Source organism: Pipistrellus hanaki, assembly GCF_964339955.1.
Source record: "Pipistrellus hanaki genome assembly, chromosome: 2".
NCBI lineage: Eukaryota > Metazoa > Chordata > Mammalia > Chiroptera > Vespertilionidae > Pipistrellus > Pipistrellus hanaki.
In genome coordinates, this window is record NC_140504.1 from 113,931,908 (window position 1) to 113,945,567 (window position 13,660).

Here is a 13,660-nt window from a genome sequence, read left to right on the forward strand (position 1 = left end):
TACATGTATTGACTTGTTTGTACTTACCAAGTACCAGGAACTGCTCAAAGCACTGAACAAATATATAAACTCATTTAATCCTTATGATGGCCTGATGGTGGTATATACTATTATTTCCCATGTTTTACAGATAATGATACTAAAGCACAGAAAAATTAAGTTAACTTGGCCAAAGTTGTACTAAGTGAGAGACTCAAGATTTAAACCCAGGCAGTTTGGTTTTAGAACCCAGCTCCTACCTATTGAATGGTCGGTCTGGTCTGGCTCTATACATTTTAAAAATAGCCTTTAAGGTTTGAAATAATTTTCATTTATTTCCAGTGTCCCAGAAAGATCCACTTTGATGTGATAGTTCTAATTCTTTGAAATAGAATCCCAAATCTGATTTAGAAAAGATGAGGGTCAAGGAAATCGTGGGGGGTTTTTTGTTTTGTTTTGTTTTTTTACAGAGAGAAAGGGAGAGGGTTAATGAGTTAGAAACATCGATGAGAGAGAAACATTGATCAGCTGCCTCCTGCACACCTCCTACTGGGGATGTGGCTGCAACCCAGGTACATGCCTTTGACCAGAATCAAACCCAAGACCATTCAGTCCCCAGGCCGACACTCTATCCACTGAGCCAAACCCGTTAGGGCAAGGAAATCGTTTTAAGAATAGATGGTCTTGCCCAGCTAGTGTGACTCAGTGGAGGTTGCAGGTCAATTCCCCATCAAGGCACATGCCTAGGTTGTGGGCTCAATCCCCAGTGGGGGTATGCAGGAGGTGGCCAATTGATGATTCTCTCTCATCAATGTTTCTCTTTCCCTTAATCTCTGAAATCAGTGAGAGAGAGAGAGAGAGAGAGAGAATCTGTATGTGTGTCTGTGTCTATATATTTACCTAATTAAAGGATAACATGCTAATTGACAGTACCTTCACCATGCCCACCAGCCAATCAGGATTGGGTATGCAAATTAACCCACCAAAGATGGTGGGTTAATTTGCATACACAGGCACTGAGCAGCAGGGAATGGGTGGGATGCTTGCATCATCACCATCACCTGGGCCTCTGGGCAGTTTGGAAAGGCATAAAGGCTGCTCCAGCCAGAGCGAAGGCAGTGCCGCAGTCAGGGGAACAAAGGCCCATTCTTGCATGAATCTTTATTCGTGCATTGGGCCACTAGTGTGTGTGTGTGTGTGTGTGTGTGTGTGTGTGTGTGTGTGTGTTTGTGTGTTTGTGTGTATACGTATATGAAGGTCTTTTGTAATTCATTCTTATTTTTACTTCTCCATTAGTTCTGTATTAAAGTAGTTAAATTTGTTAGAGAAACAGGCTTAATTACTTAGAAAGGAGTAATTGCATTCCTTTTGCTAACCATTTTGTCTCCAAAGCATAAATTGAATGCCCCTCAAGTAAGATATCAAAGAATATTCTAGGGGAAGAGGGGGAAACAATGTGGAAAAGGAAGTTAAAAGTAACATTTGTGGTTGGTAACTGGTCACTTTATTTTAAAATTGTTCATGGCTAGATGAAGCTAGTTTGGCCCAATGGATAGAGTGTCGGCTTGCGGACTGAAAGGTCCCAGGTTCAATTCTGGTCAAGGGCATGTACTTTGGTTGAAGGCACATCCCCAGTAGGGGGTGTGCAAGAGGCAGCTGATCGATGTTTCTATCTCATCGATGTTTCTAACTATCTATTCCTCTCCCTTCCTCTCTGTAAAAAATCAATAAAATTTCTTAAAATTTTTTTTTCATGGCTATTGTGCCAGATGCCCCAAGACCTGGGTTATTTGAAGAGTAAAACTGGTACATTTCATTTGACAAAATAAATGAACAAATACTGTTAAATACTTTCATATTGCCTGCACTTTTAACTTAGCTTTGTTTCCAAATAATGTGATTTGAAGAACATTTATCAGCTCTCAGTATTGTTTTATGACAAACCTGTTGTAGATCAGGTAGTATAGACCTAAATATCTGCAAATGTGTAGTGTTAAATTGCAAAATGTAAATTTATATATATGGAATTAATATATAGTAGTCCCTCTTTTTCACAGGGGATACATTCCCAGACCTCCAGTGAATGCCATAATCACAGATAGTACCAAATTCTATATATACAGCTATACATGTGCAAGGTTTATAGCAGGGGTCCTCAAACTTTTTAAAGTGGGGGCCAGATCACGGTCCCTCAGAGAGCTGGAGGGCCGGACTATATGAACTACTAATGCCTACTGTAACACCTCGGCTGCGCTCACTGCCCAAAAAACCTGGCAGGCCGGATCAGACTCCTCTGTGGGCCGCATGTGGCCCGCGGGCCGTAGTTTGAAGACCCCTGGTTTATAGTAATTCTGCCTTGAGCAAGTCTGTCGGTGCCATTTTTACAACAGTATTTGCTCATGTCATGTCTCTGTCACATTTTGATCATTTTCACACTATTTCAGAAGAGCTGCATGTGGCTCGAGAGCCACAGTTTGCCAACCATGGGGTTAGACCATGTGAAATTGCTGACTTTGAATTATTGTTGACCTGCAAAAAACCCTTTGATGTGCTTCAATAACATGATTGCTCAGTGGCTGCTCCAAGTCAAGAGTCTTTAACTCCTGGTTAGTTTACTATGAAGTTTTAACACTTGGAGGTGTATTTACACTATTAACATCAGTCACCAGTGCACATAATGCAGTGCTTATTTTGGGTATGCTCAATATTGGCCCTAGAGATTTTTTTTTTTTAAGTATGCTTCTAAATTTAAAGTGGAAAAAGAGATTAGTCTCCCAAATATGTTTATGTGTTTATGAACACATAAACATGAGGGATTCTTTTGTGTATTAGATTGAAATGTATTTTATCATCGTTACTTTGTTATGACCATGAATGCTTGATAAATTATATGATTTTAAAATGTGTTTGATACATTTTTATAGGATGGAAGATGCTGATAATTCTGAAAAGAGTGTACATGAAGAAAATGGAGAAGTATCAGAAGACCAATCTCAAAATAAGCACAATCGTCACAAAAAAAAGAAGCATAAACACAGAAGTAAACATAAGAAACATAAACATTCCTTAGAAGAAGATAAGGATAAAAAACATAAACATAAGCATAAACATAAGAAACACAAAAGAAAAGAAGTTATTGATGCTTCTGACAAAGAGGGTTTGTCTCCAGCAAAAAGAACTAAATTTGATGATTTAGCTTTGCTAGAAGACTTGGAAAAACAGAGAGCCTTGATAAAAGCTGAACTTGATAATGAGTTAATGGAAGGAAAGGTCCAGTCAGGGATGGGGCTCATATTACAAGGTTATGAATCAGGCTCTGAAGAAGAAGGGGAAATTCATGAAAAGGCAAGAAATGGAAATAGGTCTAGTACTAGATCTTCCACTACCAAGGGGAAACTTGAACTTATGGACAATAAAAATAGTACAAAAAAGCGAAGTAAAAGCAGATCCAAAGAACGGACTAGACATAGGTCTGACAAAAAGAAAAGTAAGGGAGGTGTTGAAATAGTTAAAGAGAAGACAACTAGGAGCAAATCAAAGGAGAGGAAAAAGTCTAAAAGTCCATCCAAAAGAAGTAGGTCTCAAGATCAAGCAAGAAAATCAAAATCTCCTACCCTTAGAAGGCGGTCTCAAGAGAAAATTGGGAAGGCCAGATCTCCTACTGATGACAAGGTTAAGATTGAAGATAAAAATAAGTCAAAAGATAGAAAAAAATCCCCAGTTATAAATGAAAGTAGAAGTCGTGATCGAGGCAAAAAATCCAGATCCCCAGTTGACTTAAGAGGTAAATCCAAAGACAGAAGGTCACGGTCCAAAGAGAGAAAATCAAAACGGTCTGAAACTGATAAAGAAAAGAAGCCAATTAAATCTCCCTCTAAAGATGCTTCTTCTGGGAAAGAAAATAGGTCACCCAGTAGAAGACCTGGTCGTAGTCCTAAAAGAAGAAGTTTGTCTCCAAAACAACGTGATAGATCCCGAAGAAGTAGATCTCCACTTCTAAATGATAGGAGGTCTAAGCAGAGCAAGTCACCTTCTCGAACTCTGTCTCCCGGTAGAAGAGCCAAGAGCAGATCCTTGGAAAGAAAACGGAGAGAACCGGAAAGGAGACGACTTTCTTCCCCAAGGTAATTTGTTTTCAAAATATTAGTGCTTTTTACCAATGCACCAGATTTTAAAGGAGAAACTAGAACTTGTGGACAATGAAAGATGAGATAATAATGAGCTATAGTTTTAGGTATAATCCATTCCATTTTCTGTATTAACATTTGTACTTTTGTCATTGTGTATCTTGGATGTGGACAATTTACAAATACTGAACTTGATGATAGAAACTTTTTGTTTTCAAGTTCTTAATTTAGTATCTAATTTGTAGATTCATTCCTTTAAATCCAAGTATTTTGATAGCTCTGTATACCCATTTATGGGGAGGGAGTATATTTCCTAGAGGGAATTATCACTTTATTGAACAATATAGGCTGAAATTTTCAACTTTAAAAAGTTAAAAAATGAGTTATCAGTTTTAAGATTTGTGATCTGTCTAATCTCTTGAATTGGCATGATTTTGAATTCTAACTATAAACTGAAACTATAATTGCTTTTGGCTCCAAGACACAATGAAATTGAAAGTGGAAATATTTTTTTGTTAATTCAAATATTTATAATCTGATTGTTGCAAAAAAAAACCTTAAGTTTAGGAAGAATGGTATAAGAGACTATTTTGTTTTTTACTAATATGTAATAATGAAAATAATTCATATTTGTATAATACATTGGGTCCATCAGTTCTTTTATCAAAATCTTATGACTTTCTCAGGGAAGTGACTGTCATGCTTAATTTATAAATGGAAAAAAATAGATTGATCCTATTTACTAGGATCATAGAAGTAATAAATATTTAAGACACAGAATGGATTTTGGAAGGGAGGGTTAGGGAATTGTTTAGTCTAAAGTACTTTAGAAACAGATTTTTAAGTATCTCTATATTCAGTGATTAGGCATGTGAAATTATGCCCAAGTGTCACTTAAGGGAATGTTGGCTTATTCTGTGTAAGAATATAAATTCCTGTTCGCTTATTATTATATATTAATATTTACTGTCTATGTGTTTAAATAAGCTAGAGTTTATCATATTTTTTCAAGAAGTTTCAATAATGCTCTTTTTTAAAGAGCTCTGTTTTAAGAGATACTCTTGACTCTTTATTTCTAAGTTACATTGTAATGAAATGGTCCTATAAGCTTTCTTGCATTGAGGCAGTTGTTAGTGTTACTGATTAGGTTATGTAAAGTGTTTCTTAATGATCCTGGTCTCCTTCAATTTGCTTTCAGTTTGTGAAGGATATTTTGAAGAATTTATTAAGGACTAGAGTTGAATTTTTTCAAATAGAAATTTTTTTTAATTACAGAAGAAATTTTAATTAAAGAGAAACTAAAAAATGCAGAGGCAGGTAAATTCTTTCCCTCTATTCTTCTTCCATTGCTACTCCTAAGAGGAATCTTTCTAGCCCTTTCTATGGCCATACAATTATATTAATGTTTTTTTCCTACAAAAATGGAGTCATACAATTCATGTTAACAGCAGTTTGTTTTTTTTCATCAAACACTTCTCTGATAATACATACAGATCTTTTAAAATTACTTTTTAAATTGATTGATTTTTTTTCTTTTTCTTTAGCAAGAGAGAAAGAAACACTGGTTTGTTGTTCCACTAATTTATGCATTCACTTGGTATTAATGAAAATTTAGGTTGATTACAATTTTTCATGATTGTATGCTAAGATATCTGTGGATTATGTGTGAGGTTTCTTTGTAAAATAAGTTCACAGACATGAAACTACAAAGTTTACTGTTAGGTATGTACATTTTATGTTTTAGAAAAGTATTGCCAAATTTTCTTGTAGGAAATTTATACCAATATTTACTTCCATGACTAGATGAACTGTCCTTTTTTTTTTTTTTTTTAATATATTTTATTGATTTTTCTAGAGGGATAGAGTTAGAAACATCGATGAGAGAGAATTGTCCTTTTTATATTTCCTCTGCTCTAAGGTTGACGTTGATTGTAAGATGCTATTATATGAAATTGATAAGTTAAAGATAAGACTTCTAATTGCAAAAATTTCAAAATTTAGAAATAAAAGTCTTTAAACTTAGGAAATGTAGTATCACTCACTTGGGGAAGTTTTGAGTTATTTATCTGGAATTGGAGTCGGTGGCTTTAACCTTAAGAATAATCTTTAGCCGAAACCGGTTTGGCTCAGTGGTAGAGCGTCGGTCTGCGGACTGAAAGGTCCCAGGTTCGATTCCAGTCAAGGGCATGTACATCCAGTAGGGGATGTGCAAGAGGCAGCTAGTCGATGTTTCTCTCTCTCTCTCCCTTCCTCTCTGTAAAAAAATCAATAAGATATATATATATATATATACATAAAAAGAATAATCTTTAATAATTCTTCAAATTCTAAGACCAGAGTAAATAAGCTTTTTGTGTGTGTGAATTTAAGTTTTGTTACGAAACATGTTAATTTGTGTTTATTATCTTTAGTATGCCATTTCTTTTTCTTTTTACATTTATGAGCATTTATTTTTAAAATATGGAACACTTTATGAATTTGCATGTCATTCTTGTGCAGGGGTGATGCTGTTCTCTGTATCGTTCCAGTTTTAATGTATGTGTTGCCAAAGCAAGCACTGTGAATGTTTATTTTTAAAGTTGTCTTCTTTTTCTTTTTTTTTTTTTAATTTATTGAATTTTTTTACAGAGAAGACGAGAGAGGGGTAGAGAGTTAGAAACATCGATGAGAGAGAATTACAGATCAGCTGCCTCTTGCACACCCCTACTGGGAATGTGCCCGCACCAAGACATGCCCTTGACCGGAATCGAACCTGGGACCTTTCAGTCCGCAGGCCGACGCTCTGTCCACTGAGCCAAACCGATTTCGGCAAGGTGTCTTCCTTCTAATAAACATTTTGGGAAAATAGAATTTTTTTCACAACATTTTTGCATGATTCTGAAAGTTATATAAACAAAATTAGAATAATACCTAAAAGTACAAAAAACGATTTTAAGAAATCACTGTAAAGATGTCCATTACAAGTAGAAGAAATACATTTATTTTGATTTAATTCATTTTCCTATTTACTTGTATTTGGTCCTCTTAAGAACACGACCTCGTGACGATATCCTCAGTAGACGTGAGAGATCAAAAGATGTCAGCCCGATAAGTAGGTGGTCTCCAACCCGAAGAAGAGCAAGTAGATCTCCCATCAGGAGGAGGTCCCGCTCCCCGCTCAGACGGAGCAGGTCTCCTAGAAGAAGAAGCAGGTCCCCTCGGAGAAGGTAAAGATGTTGCCCTCTGTTTCATTAAACTCTGAATGTTTAATATAGTTTCTCTTCAAATTTAAATAAATCAGTGTTCATTATAAACTCAAATCTTTTAAAAGTAGGACATTTTTTCAAGAGATAAATATTAAATGAGCTAGGCTTAGATACAGTGGTGCCTCACACAACGAACTTAATTCGTTCCAGGAGCAAGCTTGTTATGCGAAAAGTTCGTTATGTGAAAATCGTTTTCCCATAACAATACATGTTAAAAAAAATAATTCGTTCTGTAGCGTAAAATATGCTAAGATGACATAAAAAAAAATATGCTAAGATGACATATTTTTATTTAGATACATCTAAAAACATAATTTTTTAAAAAAAAAACACACATTTTTTTAATTTTAAGACAGACTAAGTAGAGTCTACTGAATCTTGCACATCTTCATCCATTTTCTGCTTTTTGGCCGATGGTTTCATGAAAAACCTGTCCAAAGTTCTCTGTGCGAGGCATTCGTTATGCGAGGCACCACTGTATTGTTTTTTTAGCTAGCAGGATAAAAAGGTAGCCCAGTTTTCTGTCTGCCTTACAGTTTTGTACTTATATTTCTGTTAACTTGTATTTGATCACCTTAAGAACATGGCCTCAAGATGATATCCTCAGTAGGCATGAAAGTCTTTTTGGGCAAAAACCTATTTAATTTACCATAATAGAAATCATTTTATATGAAGCACAAGTGGTTAGTTGTTTAATCGAAAGGTTGGCTTTTAAAGCAGGGAATCCTTTTAAAATAACATATATACATTAAAAATTTTAACTAATATTTACGTGTGTGTGTGTGTATTCCCAAGACCTTGTTGGCTCTTTACCTCTTTTTATATAGAACATTTTACTTTTGTTTTATGGAAATAGTGCCTCTTATGTCAAAGATGATAATGAATTTTTGTGGAGTTTTTTTGTTCTTTATAGTCTTCTCTTACTTATACAGTTGACCCTTGAACAGCATGGAGAATTCACGTATGAATTTCCATTCTCCAAAAACTTAATTACGTAACTACTAATATCCTTCTCTTGGCTGGAAGCCTTATCGATAACATAAACAGTTGATTAAAACAAGTTTTGGCCTTGGCCCATTTTCCCAGTGGTTAGAGCCTTGGCCCCTGGACCGAAGGGTTGCAGTTTTGATTTCTGATCAAGGGCACATATCTCAATTGCAGGTTCCCCAAGCCTGGGTAAGGGCACATTTGGGAGGCAACCAATCAGTGTGCTCAGATAGCTGGATCTTTCATTGCTGCTTGTTCTGGTTTGAAAGTTAGGCACTGCTGAACAGAAGCTTTCTTTCATTTTGACAGTGTGCAACTTGTGGATTAGTGGGTATCACTTGAGGGTGATGAAGTGAGGAGGTCTTGATCATATCAACAACTAAGTATCTTTTCTTTTGGGTGTGGGAGTTTCCCAGAATCCTATCATCTCCTGCTGAAGAGGATAGATGTGGCTTCCCTGAAGTTTTGGTCCTTCATAATGTCAACTTTTCCTTAATCCTATTTTCAGTAGAGTGTCTCTCCCGTACCTTGGGCCAGATTTTACACCAGCACCTCTCTATAAAATAAGTCTTAGCACCTCTGTCATAAAAAAAATCAAGTATTCTGCCAGAATGTGAAGTGGGGAGTGATATTTTTTCCTGAGTCAGGAAGGGGACTACACAGAATTAAGCTGTTCCTAAAGGCTTTCAAACAATTCTTTTTATCTTTTATCTCAAGTTTTATACTTCAGAGGACATAAGTATCTCCAATGCTCAAGGCTTTCTGGGGTTTTGTGGCACACACTGACTTGTTTCTTTTTTCACCTTGTCCATTGCTATTGGACTAATACTTAGATCTGATCTGTAACTACTCTTTTTGATTTGCACATTTCAAGACTTTGTTGGCATCTAGGCTGTCATGTCTCTTCACATTTTCTTAGCCTGAAGATTTTCTTTTTAATTGTTCCTTTTACTGCCCTTTTGGTGAGGTTTCTGAAGAGATTGAGATAAATATGGTGGTTATATGTGATTAACAGGGAGTTTGCCGATCCTTTTATAGAGGATAAAACATTTGTGTGCTTGGAGTGCCACATCTTTCTAACATATACTGTATCTTTAATGTTTGAACTATAATAGTTTCTGTTTGTTTAACATGAGGGGTTTTACCTTTAGGCATTTATAAAAATATCTGAGGGCCATATTTTTTTTGAGGACCATATTAATTAAACTGAATTTTATCATATTTGTCCCATACCTTATCAGCAGCAGTCTTTTTAAAAATCAGGTTTATTGAAGTATCATTTACACAAAATAAAATTCACCCATTTTGGTGTACAGTTCATGAGTTTTGACAAAGGGATGTGTTATCAGAATAGAGGGGTGAAATGACTTGACACAATTGTCAAGATGTAGGACATTTTTTAAAAATATGTTTTTATTGATTTCAGAGAGAAAGGGAGAGGGAGAGTTAGAAGCATCAGCGATGAGAGAAACATTGATTGGCTGCCTCCTGCATGCCCCCGACTGAGGATTGAGCCCGAAACCAGGGCATGTGCCCTTGTCTGGAATCAAATCTGGGACCCTTGAGTCCACAGGCCAAGGCTCTACCCATTGAGCCAAACCAGCTAGGGCGAAATGTAGAACATTTCCATCACCCTTGTAGTTCTCTTTGTAGTCAATAAGTAGGGTAGCTATATTTTATTTTCAGTTAAGCTAATTATTTAACCTTTTTGATACTGTTATTTTACTTTAAATTTTAATCAACTTTTTAATACTTTTAGAACAGTTTTAGATTCACAGCAAAATTTAGCTTTTGAAAAAAATATATATCATCTTCTCTCAAATAGGGACAGAGGTCGGAGAAGCAGATCACGTATGAGAAGGCGGTCTCGATCACGGGGTGGTCGTAGACGTAGGAGCAGAAGCAAAGTAAAGGAAGATAAATTTAAAGGAAGTCTTTCTGAAGGAATGAAAGTTGAGCAAGAATCTTCATCTGAAGATAAGTAAGAATGGAATTTTCCCATAATTTTCTTTTTAGAGAAACGCTGTTTAACTTTAATCTTTATTTTCCACCTGAATATTGTAAGTGAGCCTATTAATTTGCTTCTGAATTATTTGGCTCCCCATTTGGCAGTGTCTGGAAACATTTTAGGCCATCTAATAGGTATACTGTTCAACATCCTCCAGTACACAAAACACCCCTCATAATGAATTGTCACAATGTCCACAGTGCCAAGGTCAAGAAACCCTGATTAGAGTTAGGTGATGAGAAAATTAAATTGGAAAAAGGTGTTATACCTAAATCTTAACACAAATACATTCAGTACCCAGCTTGTTTCTTTTCCAGAGGACATTGAACAGATGATAGAAAAGGCTGCACTGGAAGGGATCATAAAGATTGTAGGAGTTCCATGGTGGAGAGTCGGGATTGGTCAGGGTCAGTGTTTGGAGGTAGAGCTACATCCCCTTCAGATTGTATGTAAATGTTTGCATGTGCATTTTTTAAGGAGAAAGATGTATAGCTCTCAAAGGGTTCTATGGCACAGAAAAGATACCAATTTATCTGTCCTAGCCCTCTTGTTTTATAGATGTGTACACTGAGGATAGAGGATGAAATGACTTTACTAAGGTCATGGCAGAGCCAATGGTGACATTTTTAAAATTTAAGGATCTTCCTTTTGTTCCCAATTTTGGTGCCATGAAACAAATGAGAAAAATAAGACACAGAAGGTTAAATTACTTTTGCCAGGATTTGAAACCAGGCACTGAGAGTTTAGAAACAAAGACAAAGAGAGTAAGGTAGCTTAAGACTTTAGCTCAAATTTACAGATGACCGATCTACATTTTCCAATTTTTATTTTTAAAACATATAAAATTATGGTTTTGGAATCTCTTAAGGATGTTTAAGGTTAATGACGTGTATATATTGTAATTATTTTAAGCCTCGAAGACTTTGATGTAGAGGAAGAAGATGAAGAGGCCCTAATAGAGCAGAGAAGAATACAAAGGCAAGCAATTGTTCAGGTATGTGATTTTAGTACAATTTTGATCAATCCACCTTAAATAATATTTTAGTAAAATAAAGGTTTTTTACTTAAAAAAGTGACAGTAGTAGCAATTCAGTAGGGCTTGAAAAAAATGGTAGTTTCTTAATAAAATTAAAACAGTTACCCCTTTTAAATGTAATGAATAAAAAAGCACTCATAAATGAGTATAGAATAAATTGGAGGAATTTCATTTAGCAAAAAACTATACCTATTACTAGTTTAAAGAAAACAAAACTTTTTAATGTCTAATAAAATGGCAGATTTTCTAATGCAAATGTAATTATTTCAATGGAACATCTGAAAAGTAATTTTAAGACTATTCTAAAACTAGGTGATTTTTTTTTTAATGGAAATACTTTTATGGGTTTTTTTTTATTTTTTTTAAATATATTTTATTGATTTTTTTTTTTTTACAGAGAGGAAGGGAGAGAGATAGAAACATTGTTGAGAATCATCGATCACCTACCTCTTGCACGCCCCCTACTGGGGATGTCCCTTGTCCGCAACCAAGGTACATGCCCTTGACCGGAATCAAACCCAGGACCCTTCAGTCTGCAGGCTGAGGCTCTATCCACTGAGCCAAACCGGTTTGACAAGCGAGGTGATTTTAAAACATGGGTAGAGCCTTAGCCAGTTGGCTCAGTAGATAGAGCTTCAGCCTGTGACTGAAGGGTCCAGGGTTTGATCATGGTTAAGGGCATGTACCTTGGTTGCGGGTTGTAGGCTCGATCCCCAGTAGAGGACGTGCAGGAGGCAGCCAATCAATGATTCTCCGTCTTCATTGATGTTTCTATCTCTCTCTCCTTCTCCCTTCTTCTCTGAAATCAATAAAAATATTTTTTTAAATGTGGAAAGTGCTGTACATTGTCCTTGATATAGTAATTTAATGATAAGGTGAGCTGCCTTAGAAGTTTGTCTCTTCTTCCTTGGCCACCCTAAGATAAAGCCATGGCCACTAGATCCTTTGTGGATGATAGTCCCTGTAAAGTACCTTCTGTCATCATCATTAGGAGACTTTTCTTCTAATGATGGGAAGGTGAGTAAAGAAATTGAAAGGCAGAATTCTGAAATATATGAAAAACGATAGATATCTTTTACACTATAAGGAGGACAGTACACAGAAATAAAGGACAGTCATGGCAGCTCACCTAAACACACCTAACAAACCATAAATCAATTAATGGTATGTTAGAGTGACAGAAAGAACTTAAGTCTCCAGAGGCTGTAGGGCAAAACTGAATTCCAGAGGAAACTTAGCTTTTGTGGATCATTGAAATTGTTGTTATTGAAGTGATATTCCTAAAGACTTGGTTGAAATTTTTTTTGGTTTTGTTCAGGTCCACAATCCCTTATCTCCAGCCCTCGGGGCCAGATGTGCTTCAGACTCAGAAATATTTGAATTTTAGAAAGGTAATATGGTGCATTTCTGTACGTTAGCTCCATTCATGGGTCTAGAACAGCAACCCATTATCAAGTACATGAATATTTCTGCAGCAAGGCTTATTATGTTCTTGCTGGGGGAAATAAAATAAGACTATAAATAGTGTCATGACTGGTTTAGTCAGCTTTGCCACCTAATGAATGTGCACCATACATAAAAAAACTACTTTAGACTTTAGTGGATTTTGGAATTATATAAGGGATTGTGGATCTGATTCATTGAAGGCATTAATACCTTTTAAAAGTTTAACATTATTTGACTTTGTAATATAGCACCTTTTAGCAGATATACTTAGTATCAGATTTTATGAAAATAATGGACTGTATTGTTATTACAGAAATATAAATATCTTGCTGAAGATAGCAATATGTCTGTGCCATCTGAACCCAGCAGCCCCCAGAGTAGTACTCGTACACGGTCACCTTCTCCAGACGACATTCTGGAAAGGGTAGCTGCTGATGTTAAAGAGTATGAACGGGAAAATGTTGATACATTTGAGGCCTCAGTAAAAGCCAAGCATAATCTAATGACAGTTGAACAAAATAATGGTGAGTAAGTTGGATTCTTATTTTTACCATGCTTTTCTCTGAATTTTTAGCTCTGTAATTTTATGAGAGAGATTGTTTCGGGATGGGGAAAGTGAAAGGATTTAAGAATGTTACTCCTGCCAAACTTACAGTAATACAGTATTAATGTATCTCAGTGATGTTTTCTGTAGATGTTTTCTATTCGTATAACTTAAACAGTATATTAAATTCCCTCCTATTCATAACCTTGTGGTTTACTTGCTAGAGTATTTTAAAGCAAATCCTAGCCAAGATTTCACTTCATCTGTACATATTTCAGTTTGTATTTT

At 35.8% G+C, this 13,660-nt stretch overlaps 1 protein-coding gene across 5 annotated transcripts in view; it reads left to right on the top strand.

Annotated features, from left to right (window-relative positions):
• PRP4K (pre-mRNA processing factor kinase PRP4K) overlaps nt 1-13,660 on the top strand; it is a 38,820-nt gene that overhangs the window by 1,792 nt on the left and 23,368 nt on the right. For 4 of the 5 annotated variants that reach the window (XR_014794035.1, XR_014794036.1, XR_014794037.1 and 1 more), the window contains exons 2-6: nt 2,904-4,103; nt 7,136-7,312; nt 10,164-10,319; nt 11,259-11,340; nt 13,142-13,352. Coding sequence is in view for 2 of the 5 variants with exons in the window: in XM_084873123.1 (XP_084729249.1) it covers nt 2,904-4,103; nt 7,136-7,312; nt 10,164-10,319; nt 11,259-11,340; nt 13,142-13,352 (1,826 nt within the window). In the remaining 3 variants the exon portion in view is untranslated. Of the gene's footprint in view, nt 1-2,903; nt 4,104-7,135; nt 7,313-10,163; nt 10,320-11,257; nt 11,341-13,141; nt 13,353-13,660 lie in introns of all 5 variants that reach the window. The other variant, XM_084873122.1, reaches the window with a different exon arrangement.